General features: G+C 37.3%; 1 protein-coding gene across 1 annotated transcript in view; it reads right to left on the bottom strand.

The window, feature by feature from the left end:
- Nucleotides 1-15416, bottom strand: part of LOC118896386 — a gene marked incomplete at its 5' end in the record, with an annotated part of 75978 nt that overhangs the window by 43949 nt on the left and 16613 nt on the right. Inside the window, 2 exon segments of the mRNA XM_036854160.1 lie at nucleotides 9441-9498; nucleotides 15000-15073. Of these exon segments, the coding sequence (XP_036710055.1) occupies nucleotides 9441-9498; nucleotides 15000-15073 (132 nt within the window).

Here is a 15416-nt window from a genome sequence, read left to right as displayed (position 1 = left end):
GAGAATAATTCTCTTCGGTTCAATGACACACCTTCCACTGGGGTGGCATTGTCACTCACTCAGCTCTACAGAGTGGCCCTGGCCCCATAGCTCTCTGTGGTGGCCACCCTTTGAAACAAAAGGAAACATCTCTGTCCCTTGGGCCTGTGCTAAGACTGGCAGCCCTGATATTCTCCAAATCACCTTCCGGGTCACTCTTGCCTTTCTTGCCACACGTTTACGTCAAATAACTCTATGATCTAGTCTTGTAGAATCCAAGAAATCCAACAGCCTTCCTTCATTCCATCCCTCTTTCTCTGTCCCCTTTAGTTGAAACTGGCAATGTCTCTGCTGGTATAATTCCATCTCTATTCCTGGCTTCTGCTGATGGCTGGTTTAGTCCATGAGTCACACCCATGATCTCTTTAGTGTTTTCTTCAGAACAAGATTTCTCATTTTTCACAATATATAGGCTAAGGATAGGCTAAGAATTTCCAAATCTCCAAGTTCTGGTTCCTTTTTACTTAACAATTCCTTCTTCAATTCAACCCTCTCCTCTTGCATTTTATTACAAGCAGTAAGGAAGACCCAAGCCACACCTTCATTGCTTAGCTTAGAAATCTCCTCTGCTAAACACCCAATTTGATCACTTATAAACTCTACCTTTCACAAAACACTGGAACAATTCAGCCAAGTTCATTGCCACTTTATAACAAGGATCACCTTTCCTCCAGTTTCCAATAAACCGTTCCTCATTTCCATCTGACACTTCTCCAGAACAGCCTTTAACATCCATATTTCTGCCAAGAGTCCCTTCATAGCAACATTGGCTCTTTCTAGCATGCACCTCAGAATCCTTCCAGCCTTTTTGCCCATTACCCAAACTTCCAAAGCCACTGTCACAATTTTAGGTATTTGTTACAGCAGCACACCACCTCTCAGCACCAAAATCTGTACTAGTCTGCTCAGCTGCCATAACAAAATACCACAGACTAGGTGGTTTAAACAACAGAAATTTGTATCCCACAAGTTTAAAGGCTAGGAAGTCCAAGATCACGGTGCCGGCTGATTTGCTTCCTGATGAAAGTTCTCTTTCTGGCTTGCAGATGGCCACCTTCTTGCTATGTCCGCACACGGAAAGCTCTGTTGTCTCCTCCTTTTCTTAAAAGGGTATCAGTCCTATCAGATTAGAGCCTCATTCTTATGATCTCATTTAACCTATATCATCTCCTCACAGGCCCTATCACCAAATACTGGGGGCTAGAGCTTCAACATATGAATTTTAGGGGTATGCAAAAACTCTTAAGTTACATATGTACATATGTATATACATATACACATACACATATACAAAGGGTAAGAGTTTTGTATACTTTTTAACTTAGTTTCATGAAAATTTCCCCAATACATTATTCAAAGAATATTCAAATCTTATGACTATTATCATTTACTGTTGTTTAACTATTAAGTCATTTTCAAATTTTGCTATTTAAATAATTTTGCAGTGAACATCTTTCTATACAAATCCTTGTCTGTTTCTTGATTATTTAGGACAAATTTCCAGAAATTCAACTGTTGAATCAAAGGTCATGAATTTTTAAAGGCTCTTGGTATGTATTGCCAAATGGCTTCCCAGAAACCTGTACTAGTGTACACTGCCATCTGCAGTAGACATTATAAATAGAATAACATATTTTTCTGATTGAAAAAAAAAACAGTGTCATAAATGACTAAAAAGGCAAGTTTTTTTCTAATTAAAGGAGTCAAAGATTCAGGACACCAAATAAAAACATGTGATTCTTGATTAGATCATACGCTGGTGGGGGAGGATGGCTATAAAAATACTTGGGGGACAATTGGGGAATTCTGAATATGAACTGTATATTAGATATTATTGTAGCAATGTTAAATTTCTTGATTCTGATAATGGTATTTTAGTTATATAGACTGTTCTATCTCTTAGGAGACACATGCTGATGTGTCATAAAGTCTGAAGCTTATATTCAAATGATTCAGAAAATACACATGTGTATTTTTACATATGTATATAGGGGGACAGAAATGGGAAAGAGTGGTAGGGAGGAAGAGAAGCAAATGTGGCAAGATGTTAATTACTGAATCTAGTAAAGGGTAAATGCCACTTTCCTTTTTAAACTTACAGTTTAAAATTTTTCAAAAAAAAAATATATTAGAGAGTGTCTCCCCACAACTACGGCACCTGCCGGCAGCTGGTGGGGGGCTCTGACCCCCAAGGAGACGGAAGGAACCCCAGAGTGAGCCAGTAGGACGTAGGGGGACCAAGGGGAGAGGAGAAGTGGAGGCCAGACAAGATGGGTGCCCCTGAGGCTGGGGAGATCAGGAGAGGCAGGTGGGAGGGAGTCTGGCCCACTCAGGCCACGGAGCCTGCTGAGTTCCCAAGCTGCTTCCCCCCAAGCCCCGTGTAGGCCGCGTGCGTCCTGGGGGCACAGGAAGGAGGCCGAGGGGAGAATAGGAGAGGTAAGCAGGAGGGGCCATCCCGGAGGAGTGGAAGAGGAGAGGAGAGTGACTGCCCCGCCCACTCAGGCCCAGGGAGCCTACTGAGCCTCCCAGGGCGATCCCCTGCCCTCCAAGCCCCCTCCAGGCTGTGTGGGTCTTTCTGGGCATAGGAGGGAGGCCAGGGAGATCAGGAGAGGCAGGCGGGAGGGGCCCTCCCAGACCCCAGACCAGAGTGGTGAGAGAGGAGGGCATTTGCCCCGCCCACTCGAGCCCAGGAAGCCTGCTGGGCTCCCAGGTGAGGTCCCCTGACCTCTGAGAGCAGGGGTGGGGGGCACACCTGGGCCCCTACTGTTCCTTGAGCCTAAGCCCCACCCCACACAGCCCCCAGGGCCTTTTCCAACCCTGTGAGTCCTGAGCATTGGCCCCACCCACCACCCAAACCTCACCCTTGCTTAGGCCCCGCCCTCCACAGCCAAGGCCTTCCCCCACAACCCTTTTTTTTTTTTTTTCTTTTCCCTCCTCCTCTTTTTTACTATTGTGGTACTGATGTACCTTCCGGTTGTTGGTTCATCTATATTTTTATTTTTACATTCTTTCTAACATTATCTGTTAGTTTCCTAGTCTAATTTTATTTTTTACTTTGTTATTGTTCTCTTTTTTTTTTTTTTTTTGCCAGCTCAGGGTCAGGCAGAAGTTCCTGCAGTGGGAGCTCCAAGTCCAAACCACTGGACTAACAGAGAACCTCAGACCACAGGGAATATTCATTGGAGTGAGGTCTCACAGAGTTCCTCATCTCAGCACAAAGACCCAGCTCTACCCAACAGCCTACAAACTCCAGTGTTGGAAGCCTCAGGCCAAACAACCAGTAAAACAGGAACACAATCCAGCTCATAAAAAAAAAAAAAAAAAAGAGACAGCAAAAAAATGTCACAGATGAAGGAGCAAGGTAAAAACCTACAAGACCAAATAAATGAAGAGGAAATAGGCAATCTACCTGAAAAAGAATTCAGAGTAATGATAGTAAAGATGATCCAGAATCTCGGAAAAAGAATGGAAGCACGGATTGAGAAAATACAAGAAATGTTTAACAAAGATCTAGAAGAACTAAAGAACAAACAAGCAGAGATGAACAACACAATAGCTGAAATGAAAAATACCCTAGAAGGAATCATAACAGAATAACGGAGGCAGAAGAACAAATATGTGAGCTGGAAGACAAAACAGTGGAAATAACTGCCGAGGAGCAGAATAGAGAAAAAAGAATGAAAAGAATTGAAGACAATCTCAGAGACCTCTGGGACAACACTAAATGCACCAACATTTGAATTATAGGGGTCCCAGAAGAAGAAGAGAAAAAGAAAGGGTCGGAGAAAATATTTGAAGACATTATAGTGGAAAACTTCCCTAACATGGGAAAGGAAATAGTCACCCAAGTCCGGGAAGGACAGAGAGTCCCATACAGGATAAACCCTAGGAAAAACACACCAAGACACATATTAATCAAACTAACAAAAATTAAATTAAAAGAAAAAATATTAAAAGCAGCAAGGGAAAAACAAAAAATAACATATAAAGGAATCCCCATAAGGTTATCAGCTGATTTTTCAGTGGAAACTCTGCAGGCCAGAAGGGAGTGGCAGGATATATTTAAAGTGATGAAAGAGAATAACCTACAACCAAGATTACTCTACCCAGCAAGGATCTCATTCAGATTAGATGGAGAAGTCAAAAGCTTTTCACACAAACAAAAGCTAAGAGAATTCAGCACCACCAAACCAGCTTTACAACAAATGCTAAAGAAACTTCTCTAAGCAGGAAACACAAGAGGAGAAAAAGACCTACAAAAACAAACCCAAATCAATTAAGAAAGTGGTAATAGGAACATACATATCAATAATAACCTTGAATGTAAATGGATTAAATGCCCCAACCAAAAGGCACAGACTGGCTGAATGGATACAAAAACAAGACCCATATATATGCTGTCTACAAGAGACCCACTTCAGATCTAGGGAAACATACAGACTGAAAGTGACGGGATGGAAAAAGACACTCCATGCAAATGGAAATCAAAAAATGCTGGAGTAGCAATTCTCGTATCAGATAAAATAGACTTTAAAATAAAGACTGTTACAAGAGATAAGGAGGGACACTACATAATGATTAAAGGATCAATCCAAGAAGAAGATATAACAATTATAAATGTTTATGCACCCAACATAGGAGCACCTCAATACATAAGGCAAATGCTAACAACCATGAAAGGAGAAATCGACAGTAACACAATAACAGTAGGGGACTTTAACACCCCACTTACACCAATGGACAGATCATCCAAACAGAAAATATATAAGGAAAAACAGGCTTTAAATGACACAATAGACCAGACAGATCTAATTGATATTTATAGAACATTCCACCCAAAAGTGTCAGAATACACTTTCTTCTCAAATGCACATGGAACATTCCCCAGGACAGATCACATCTTGGGTCACAAATCAAGCCTTGGAAAATTTAAGAAAACTGAAATTGTATCAAGCATCTTTTCTGACCACAACGCTATGAGACTGGAAATCAATTACAGGAAAAAAACTGCAAAAAACACAAATACATGGAGGTTAAACAGTGCACTACTAAATAACCAAGAGATCACTGAAGAAATCAAAGAAGAAATAAAAAAAATACATAGAAACAAATGACAACGAAAACACAATGACTCAAAACCTATGAGACCAAGCAAAAGCAGTTCTAAAAAAAAAAAAAAAAAAAAAAAAAAAAGCAGTTCTAAGAGGGAAGTTTATAGCAATTCAATCTCACCTCAAGAAACAAGAAAAATCTCAAATAAACAATCTAAACCTACACTTAAAACAACTAGAGAAAGAAGAACAAAGAAAACCCAAAGTCAGTAGAAGGAAAGAAATCATAAAGATCAGAGCAGAAATAAATGAAATAGAAACAAAGAAAACAATAGAAAAGATCAATAAAACTAAAACCTGGTTCTTTGAGAAGATAAACAAAATTGATAAACACTGAGCCAGACTCACCAAGAAAAAAAAGGAGAGGACACAAATCAATAAAATTAGAAATGAAAGAGGAGAAATCACAACTGACACTGTAGAAATACAAAGGATTATAAAAGACTACTACAAACAATTGTATGCCAATAAAATGGACAACCATGAAGAAATGGACAAATTCTTGGAAAGGTACAATTTTCCAAGACTGAACCAGGAAGAATTAGAAAATATAAACAGACCTATCACAAGCAATGAAATTGAAACTGTAATTAAAAATCTTCCAACAAACAAAAGTCCAGGACCAGATGGCTTCACAGGTGAATTCTATCAAACATTTACAGACGAGCTAACACCGATACTTCTCAAACTCTTCCAAAAAACTGCAGAGGGAGAAACACTCCCAAATTCATTCTATGAAGCCACCATCATCCTGATACCAAAACCAGAAAAAAGGTATCACAAAAAAAGAAAATTATAGACCAATATCACTGATGAACATAGATGCAAACATCCTGAACAAAATACTAGCAAACAGAATCAAACAGCACATTAAAAGGATCATACACCATGATCAAGTGGGATTTATCCCAGGGATGCAAGGGTTCTTCGATATATGCAAATCAATCAATGTGCTACACCACATTAACAAATTAAGGAATAAAAACCATATGATCATCTCAATAGATGCAGAAAAAGCTTTTGACAAAATTCAATACCTATTTATGATAAAAACTCTCCAGAAAATGGGCATAGAGGGAACCTACCTCAACATAACAAAGGCCAAATATGACAAACCCACAGCAAGCATCATATTCAATGGTGAAAAGCTGAAAGCATTTCCACTAGGAACAGGAACAAGACAAGGATGTCCACTCTCACCACTCTTATTCAACATAGTTTTGGAAGTCCTAGCCACAGCAATCAGAGAAGAAAAAGAAATAAAAGGAATACAAATTGGAAAAGAAGAAGTAAAAATGTCACTCTTTGCCGATGACATGATACTATACATAGAAAATCCTAAAGATGCCACCAGAAAACTACTAGAACTAATCAGTGGATTTGGTAAGGTTGCAGGATACAAAATTAATGCACAGAAATCTCTGGCATTCCTATACACCAACAACGAAAAATCAGAAAGAGAAATTAAGGAAACACTCCCATTTACCACTGCAACAAAAAGAATAAAATACCTAGGAATAAACCTGCCTAAGGAGGCAAAAGACTTGTACTCAGAAAACTATAAAACACTGATGAAAGAGATCAAAGATGACATAAACAGGTGGAGAAATAGACCATGTCTTTGATTGGAAGAATCGATATTGTGAAAATGACTATACTATCCAAAGCAATCTACAGATTCAATGCAATCCCTATCAAACTACCAACGGCATTCTTCACAGAATTAGAACAAAAAATCTTACAGTTCGTATGGAAATATAAAAGACCCCAAATAGCCAAAGCAATCTTGAGAAAGAAAAACGGAGTTGGAGGAATCAGGCTCCCCGACTTCAAACTATACCACAAAGCTACAGTAATCAAGACAGTATGGTACTGGCACAAAAACAGAAATATAGATCAATGGAACAGGATAGAAAGCCCAGAGATAAACCCACACACATAATGGGCACCCAATTTACAACAAAGGAGGCAAGAACATACAATGGAGAAAAGACAGCCTCTTCAATAACTGGTGCTGGGAAAACTGGACAGCTACATGTAAAAGAATGAAATTAGAACACTACCTAACACCATACACAAAAATAAACTCCAAATGGATTAAAGACTTAAATGTAAGACCAGACAGTATAAAACTTTTAGAGGAAAACATAGGAAAAACACTCTGACATAAACCACAGCAAGATCTGTTTTGAAAAATGGTTCTGATGAACCTAGGGGCAGGACAGGAATAAAGACGCAGCCATAGAGAACGGACTTGAGGACACGGTGGGGAAGGAGAAGCTGGGACGAAGTGAGAGAGTAGCATTGACATATATACACTACCAAATGTAAAATAGATAACTAGTGGGAAGCAGCTGCATTGCACAGGGAGATCAGCTCGGTGCTTTGTGACCACCTAGAGGGGTGGGATAGGGAGGGTGGGAGGGAGGCTCAAGAGGGAGGGGATATGGGGACATGTGTATGCATATGGCTGATTCACTTTGTTGTGCAACAGAAGCTAACACGGTATTGTGAAGCAATTATAGTCCAATAAAGATCTATTAAAAAATGGTAAAAAAAAATACATATATATATTAGGGAGTAGTCAAAAGACAGGAACAGTCTATGCATATAAAAACAAATTAGCTGGTAAACATATAAAAAATGTAAGAGAATTAATAAAGTTGCTGATTATTATAGCCTCTTATTTCCTCCTGCCCTCTAGGCATTTGCTCTTTAATCACTTGAACTGCATTTCATCAAATGGACCCAGGAAGGAATGGCAAGAGAAATCTCAATCGTTCTATTTCAGGTCTCATTAGCAGTCCTGGAAAAAGATTTAAAAGATTAAAAACTCAAAATTAGCTCATTGCAATGAGTTTTGGAAATGACCTATAGACTTTAATTCACAACTTGGTCTTCAATTCAAATTCTTGTGGTCTCCCATGACCCTAAATATTTGATAAATCCTAGTTTCTAAATGGCAAAAACAAAAGTAATAAGTCATATGAAAAATAGGTTTTCTTTAAATAAAGAAAAAGTGTTGACCTCTGCCAGTGGTCTTACTTTTATCAGGAAAGTAAGTAGCCAATAGAATGGAAGGCATCCAATGGATTTATAAACCATGAATGAAGGTTTTCCTTTTCAGAAACAATATGAAGGAAATAGTATAACATAGTGGTTCAATGCATGGGCTATAGAGTCAGATTGTCTATATCTGAATATTTACTTCACCACTTACTACCTATGTGATCTGTGGCAAATAACTCAATCTCAGTTTCCTCATCTTAAAAATGAGGAAAACAGTAAAATCTATGTCTTAGGGTTGTTGTGAAGATTAAATAAGTTAGTATATTTTAGCTCTTACAGCAGCATCTGGCATACCGTAAAACCTCAAAATACGTTAGCTGCTGTGGTTCTTATTATTACTAGTATTACTACAATAACTACTACCAGTATCACCACCACTATCAACCTGCAGTTACTAAAAGTTTGGCATTGATTCAGAAACACTACAGCAAAACAAAAGAAACACAACATATGCACACCCACCCCCACAGGTTGAAAAAGTGAAAGAGAACTGATTTCAAGTCAGTCCTTCAGTATCTCTTCAAGCTGTTCTGAGAGAAGCTGAGAAGATACCAATATACCAACAATGCATGGCTCATTTCACGAAGGAATTTGTGTGGTCTGGATAAGTTAATCTCAGAAGAAATGACAAGTTCTCTCACTCAGTTAATCGTTTATCAAACCTTACTGAGGCTTACTATACTATGTATCAGGTATTGAGCCAGATACTAGGAATACAAATGGAAGATTCTATACCTTTAAAAATTTTGCTTTCTTGTCAAAGAAATATACATAGATTATAATATATGCTAGGTTATACGATGGATGTATGTACAGGATACTATGGAAGCAGAGGAAAGATCTAAGCTAGACTGTGGAGAAGGAGGAAACAGCATGAAGATTTCCCAGAGGGGGTAACATTTAAACTGAGTCTTAAAGGATAATAACAGATAAATGGGGACAGAATGGGAGAAATCATTCCTCCAGGGGTAAAAGGGGGCAAATGGAGAAAAAAAGAGTACCATTGCCCTACCTACAGCCACACAAAACCAAAAGATCTCTTCTTAAAGCTAAAGGACAGATAGCCATTGGCAGTGTGGGCCTGAATAAGGTATATTTCTGGAATATCTCCTGTTTATACATACCACATCTCCAACCTCCCCAACTCAAAATAAGCCACATTTGGAGAACTGACAGAAAGTTGTGATTAAGAAGAGATTCAAAGACAAGTTTCTCACTTACAACACTGGGCGGCAGCAGTAGGCAATGGTTTCCTCTGGCTTTCTTCTTGACTAGAATACTAGAGGCAGAAAGGAGAAAAAAACAAACAAACATAGTAAGAGGCCCAAGTAAAGAAGAAGGAGAAAAACAAAACAAAACAACAACAAAAAAACTATAGCTACCTATAAAAAGGTTTAGCATTTGACTGGAGTCAAATTTCTTATCAAACAGAAACAGATCATCCTGCTGATTTCCCTGTGTGATCCTGACATACAGGCCAGACTATCAGATATGGCATTGGCCCAATGTAACAGGCTAAAGCAGGATAGCAGGAAGGCTGTTCTGACCAAGGGCACCTGGGCACCATTCCAGCTCTACCAGACAGCTGTAGAAGGCTTAGCCTTAGAAGCTCAGAGGACTTAGAAAACTCAAATAATATATAGATTTCCCCATTTGGGTGATGGAACTGAAAACCTCTCTGAGACTTGAGTTTTCTCCATCTTTAAAAAGATGAGGCTTCCTCCCTCACAAGGTCACGTGGGAAGTGAAATTACTTACGTAAGCATGTAATACAACATCTGGTATTAACTAGTGTCCCCTTCCCAGTTATACTCTAACCTCCCCAACACAACCCACCACTATCACCACCAAAAAACAGAGTACTGAAGCCATGAAAAGAAAGTTCAATAAAAGGGAGTCAAATTAAGTTCAAGTCTTGAAGATGGACAAGATTTGGAAAGGCAAAACAAAAAGAAAAAGGTATAAACAAATTAACACAGGTACACAGAGTCTGGAAGAAAAAATGGTTTGGTTCAGAGCCCATTGGAGGATTGGGAAAACATAACTTGGTCTAGCAACCTGCAAATGTAAGTTGCAAATATGAGTTTTCATCCTGACTCTGCCATTTATTAATAAACTGTAAGATTCTGGGCAAGACAGAGCTTCTCTAACACTGAAGGAGTCATTCATTCAAAAGATATTTCTTGAGTGCCTATTATGTGCAAGGCCTTGTTCCAGGCACTGGGGGAATAGAGTTTGTAATCATGGTAAAGAGTTTAGATTTTACTGTAGTCTATTGAGAAGGTATGTAAAGTTTTAAACACCAGAGGGATATGACTTCATTATACTTTAAAAATCACTCTGGCTTCTGTGTGAGAAGAACTGTAGGCAACCAGAGGGGAAATAAGACTAATTATTGCAATTATCCAGATGAAAGTTGATGGCGGTTTACACATGAGTGTTAGTGGTGAAGGGCATTTCAAGTGGTTGGATACAAAATACAAAACACTTTTTGTATATAAATATACTTTTATATATAAAGTACTTTACAAGAAACAAACTACAATACAAATATCAGAGGTAGACAGTGCTATTACTATTTCCTTCAGGGGAAGGATCAGAAGTCAAGCACAGTTTAAACAATATAATAGTATTAGTAAAACTGTCAATCATAAAAAAGTTCAAAACTTCTTAAAGGCTAAACAACCCACTCCAAAGTAACAAAGGGACTTGGTTATAATAACTATTATAAATAATGGTGATTTTTATAGGCAGTACACAGGCACAACAGTGACGAAATCATAAAACTTTAAGCATTAAACTAGAAGAATTCAGACTTAATAGATGAGAGTAGATATTTCCAGCAGACATATTTAATGAATCTCTTTCAGGTCCAAAGCAGAAAGCTGAAGACCAGCTAGAGCCTAATTAATAATATTAAGAGAGCTAAGGAAAAAAATCCATAATACCTATGTACAAGAAAATAAAAGTAGTACAAGTAAGGAAAATTATAGGCCAATCTCATTTATGAATACAGATGCAAAAATCCTAGATTACCAAACCAAATCATATGACATTTATTTATCATAAATAAGTCTTTATATTTCTGTGTGAATATGTACGCATATGTATGAATGCTGGCATATAAATTTTCATGTATCATGACCAGAAGGACTTTAAATGAAAGGACAGTTCAATATCTGAAAATCTATTCATGCAATTCACCACACAAACAGACTAAAGGAGAAAAACTATGTGATCGAACAATGCAAAAAAGATCTTGATAAAATCCCTTACTTTTTCATGACAAAATATCTTAGAAAATCAGAAAGAAAATGGAATTTCCTTAATCTGATAAAGGGTACCTATCAAAATCTACAGTAAATATCATACTTCAAGATTTATGAAGCATTCCCCTTATAGTCAGGAAAAAGACAAGGCTTCCCCACTTTCACCATTAAAAATTACACAGGATGTTTTACACAATGAATTTTTAAAAATAAGGGGTCACCAAAAACAAGGAAAGTCTGAGAAAATATTACAGCCAAGAGAAGCCTAAGGAGATATTACAACTAAATGTAACCCAGTGTCCTTTATGGGGTAATGGAACCAAAAAAACGCATGAAATAAAAACTAAGGAAATTTGAAAAAAAACTAAGGATTTTTATTTAATAAAACAAAATAAATAGAAATATAAAATATTAACCTTTAGTTAATAATAATATATCAATATTGGCTCATTAATTGTAATAAATGTACCATACTAATGTAAAATGTTAATAATAAGGAAAACTAGAGGGAGGGGGCGGGTAAGATGTGATATAGAAGCCCTCTCTACAAACTGCTTAATATTTAAGTCTGTTAATAAAAACATATGTAAAAATTTCACTTAAAATATAAGACACAAGGATTGAAAAGAGATAAAAACTTATTATTCAAAGATGCAAAAACTAAAAAACCCAAAGGAATCTCTAAACTAGTAGAATTAATAAGAGTTGGTGAATAAGATCAATACTAAAAAAAAAAAAAAATTGAGCAGCATTGCCTTATATAGATAGCAATGACCTATTAGAAAGTGTAATTTTTAAATATACCATTCACAATGATTAGGAATAAACCTAACAAAAGAAGTGTAAAAACTGCATGGAGAAAATAGGTTTTCCTCCTATAAGACTTCTCAACTTTTGATGCTTAACTATATTTATTACGTTTCCTGCTTATTGTCTGTTTCCTCCTATTTGATCCAAGAGGACGTTGATCTTTGTTTTAACTTCTGATGTATACCAAGCACCTACGACAGGGCCTGGTACATAGTGCTCAATAAGTTATCTGGTGAATAAATGACTAAATTAATGTCACCAATAAACGGACAAATGTAAATTTAAATGATAAAGCTCTAAACTCATTAGATTAGCACATATTTTAAATCTGGCAATAACAAGTATCAGTAAGGATACAGAGCAGCAGAAAAACTGGAATATAAATTGGTATAATTATTTTAGAGAACAACTTAGCAACATCTAGTAACGTTACACAGAGCACATTCCACAACAAAGCAATTCTATTTCCAAGTATATAGCCAGAGAATCTCCCATACATAAGCAGAGAGAAACAGGGTCAGAGACGTTCACCGAAGCATGCATTTATAATAGTGAAAACCTAATTTTCCATGAGTAGGAAAAGTAATAAATAGTGATACATTTCCACTCTGTCAAGTGGTAGATCCCTAGGCCAGTCTTGACCCAAGAGGCTACTGTGGATGGGAACTGTTGCACACCATAAGAAAAAAAAAGATAAGATTCTACATTGTGTTTTTAAAATGGTTTTGCAGCTAGTATGACCAAATTTTGATAATCACTGAATCTTGGAGATAAGTGTACAGGTTTCATTTTACTAGTCCTTCAACTTTTATATTTGTTTAAAATTTTTTCATGATAAAAATAGAAAAAAGAAAGGAAGACGCTCCCACTAACCAAAGATGAGACAAGTTTAGCATCAAAAAGAATAAAGATTGCAATGGATTGAAACACAAATATATCAAAATTCATAAATTGATAATAATATGCCACTAAAAAAAAGAAAACAACTCACTGGTCACCTTGAGAAGCTGCTTATGCAACAGCTCATTATTTTGAAAATTGCTAAAGAGAATGTTTTTCTTGCATGGACTTTATTTCAAGTGAACCAAATAGCTGATGAGGCAGACAAATCATAGATAATAAATGTTGAAGAGATGATATAATTAGAAAATCATCATTGTGCAACCCTAATAAAATAATGATTATTATTTGCTGCTAAAACCATTAGGTAAAAGGCTGGTGGGATCACTTTAAAATGGATGAAATAGGCTGACACCAAGTGGAATCCACGTGTAATTTTAACATCACTAAAAGTGAGGCAAGACATAATCTGCCTACAAAAAAAAATAAAAAGATATGTTGTGAAATCCTAATCCCCAGTACCTATGAATGTGACCTTATCTGGAAATAGAGTCTCTGCAGATGTAATCGAGTTACTCCAATGACTGGTGCCCCCACAAAAATCAATGGAAATTTAAACACAGACACAGAAAGAGATGAGAACGTATCGTGAGGATAGGCAGACACAACCCAGGAAGGCATGTGATAGTGGAGACAGAGACTGAAGTAATGTGTCTATAAGCCAAGGAACAGCAAAGACTGCTAGGAAGCACCAGAAAGTAGAAGAAAGGCATGGGACAGCTTCTTCCTCAAAACCTCCAGAAGGAACTGATCCCGCCAACACCTGATGTCAGAATTTTAGCCACCAGAACTGTGAGAGAATAAATTTCTGTTGCTGCAAGCCACCAGTATGTGGTACTTTGTTTTGGCAGCCCTGAGAAACTAACACACTCGTCAAATCACTGCATTTTGGCTTCCTGTACTAACCTGTGGATATTGATCATTAATTGACAAATCCAATGGCTCCACTTCATCCCTCATCTTCTTTGCTCACTGTCAAGAATTTCTGCCTCAAAACTTTTTTTTCCCTTTGTTCCATAAACCTTTTTCTGGTTCTCCTACTCTCTCTTTCAGGCAGCTCTTCCTCAGTCTCTTTTGTTTCTCAGGATTCTACCTTTGATGTTTCCCAAGGTTTTGTCCCTGTTCTTCAATACTCTTTCTACATACTTTACCTATGACTTCAATTGCTACAAATATGTTGATAAATCCAAACTCTATGCCCGACCTCATCATACCCTGAGCTTCAGATTCTCTCATGACGTTGCTTACCAGACGTTTCCTAACAGGTTGCTTACCAGACAAATTTTCTAATAGCCCAACATGCCCTAAAGTAAGAAAACTTATCTTTTCCCTCCACCACCACCAACAAAAACATTCCCCATTCTTGCTAGCCCAGGGTGAGCTGATTGTGTTCTATTCTGTGCACAAAACTCATCTCTGGAAATAAGTTAGGACAGCGGAACTAAGCAATGCAATAGTCTAAACATTCCTAAAAAGAGCACACAATAAGGATACATATCCAAAAATCTGGGATTAAGCAGGAAAAAAAGGCTTCTGCTCATCTGTGTAACAAGAGGACAGATTCCCTAGTATAAGCTTGCTCCCCAACAGTCTAGAGCCAGACTAGTGCCAATTCAGCCACTTCTGGGGGACAATGGGAAGAAAAGAAAAAGCAGATAGATCTTTCTAATAATAGGCAATCTTCTAGCTACCTTTTTTCTTTAATGCAGTTTAAATTCTGTCATTCTTCAACATGTTCCTGGGTTGCTCCCTTAAAGTGTCCTATAAAGACACTCCTTACATTGTAAAAAACAGTTCCTACCTCATTGTCAGTTCCCAAGGCATTGATTTGCTCCAATTTGTAGGTCCAATATCTGGCTTCCTCCTCTGGGATATCTATCACAAAAAAGAAGAAACCACATTACCAGGTTAATAATTTAATCATAGGTTGATAATACTTTATTCAACCAAACAATCTAAGTTAGAAGGGTGGTGGTGATGGACTAATTTTACTGATGGCTTGGTTCTTGCCATGAACATTATCTTGAATCTTCACAAAAACCAAAATAATATATTATTATTCCCAATGGATCAGAAGATTTAATATTGTTAAGATGTCAATACCTCCTAAAGTGACTGAAAGATCCAACACAGTTGCTATTAAAATCCCAATTTTTTTTTTACAGAAATATAAAACCCTATCCATATGGAATCTCAACAGACCCCAAATACCCAAAAT

This window comes from Balaenoptera musculus, chromosome 6, assembly GCF_009873245.2.
Source record: "Balaenoptera musculus isolate JJ_BM4_2016_0621 chromosome 6, mBalMus1.pri.v3, whole genome shotgun sequence".
Lineage (NCBI taxonomy): Eukaryota > Metazoa > Chordata > Mammalia > Artiodactyla > Balaenopteridae > Balaenoptera > Balaenoptera musculus.
Note: the sequence above shows the minus strand (reverse complement) of the source record. Positions and strands in the feature narration are given on the sequence as shown.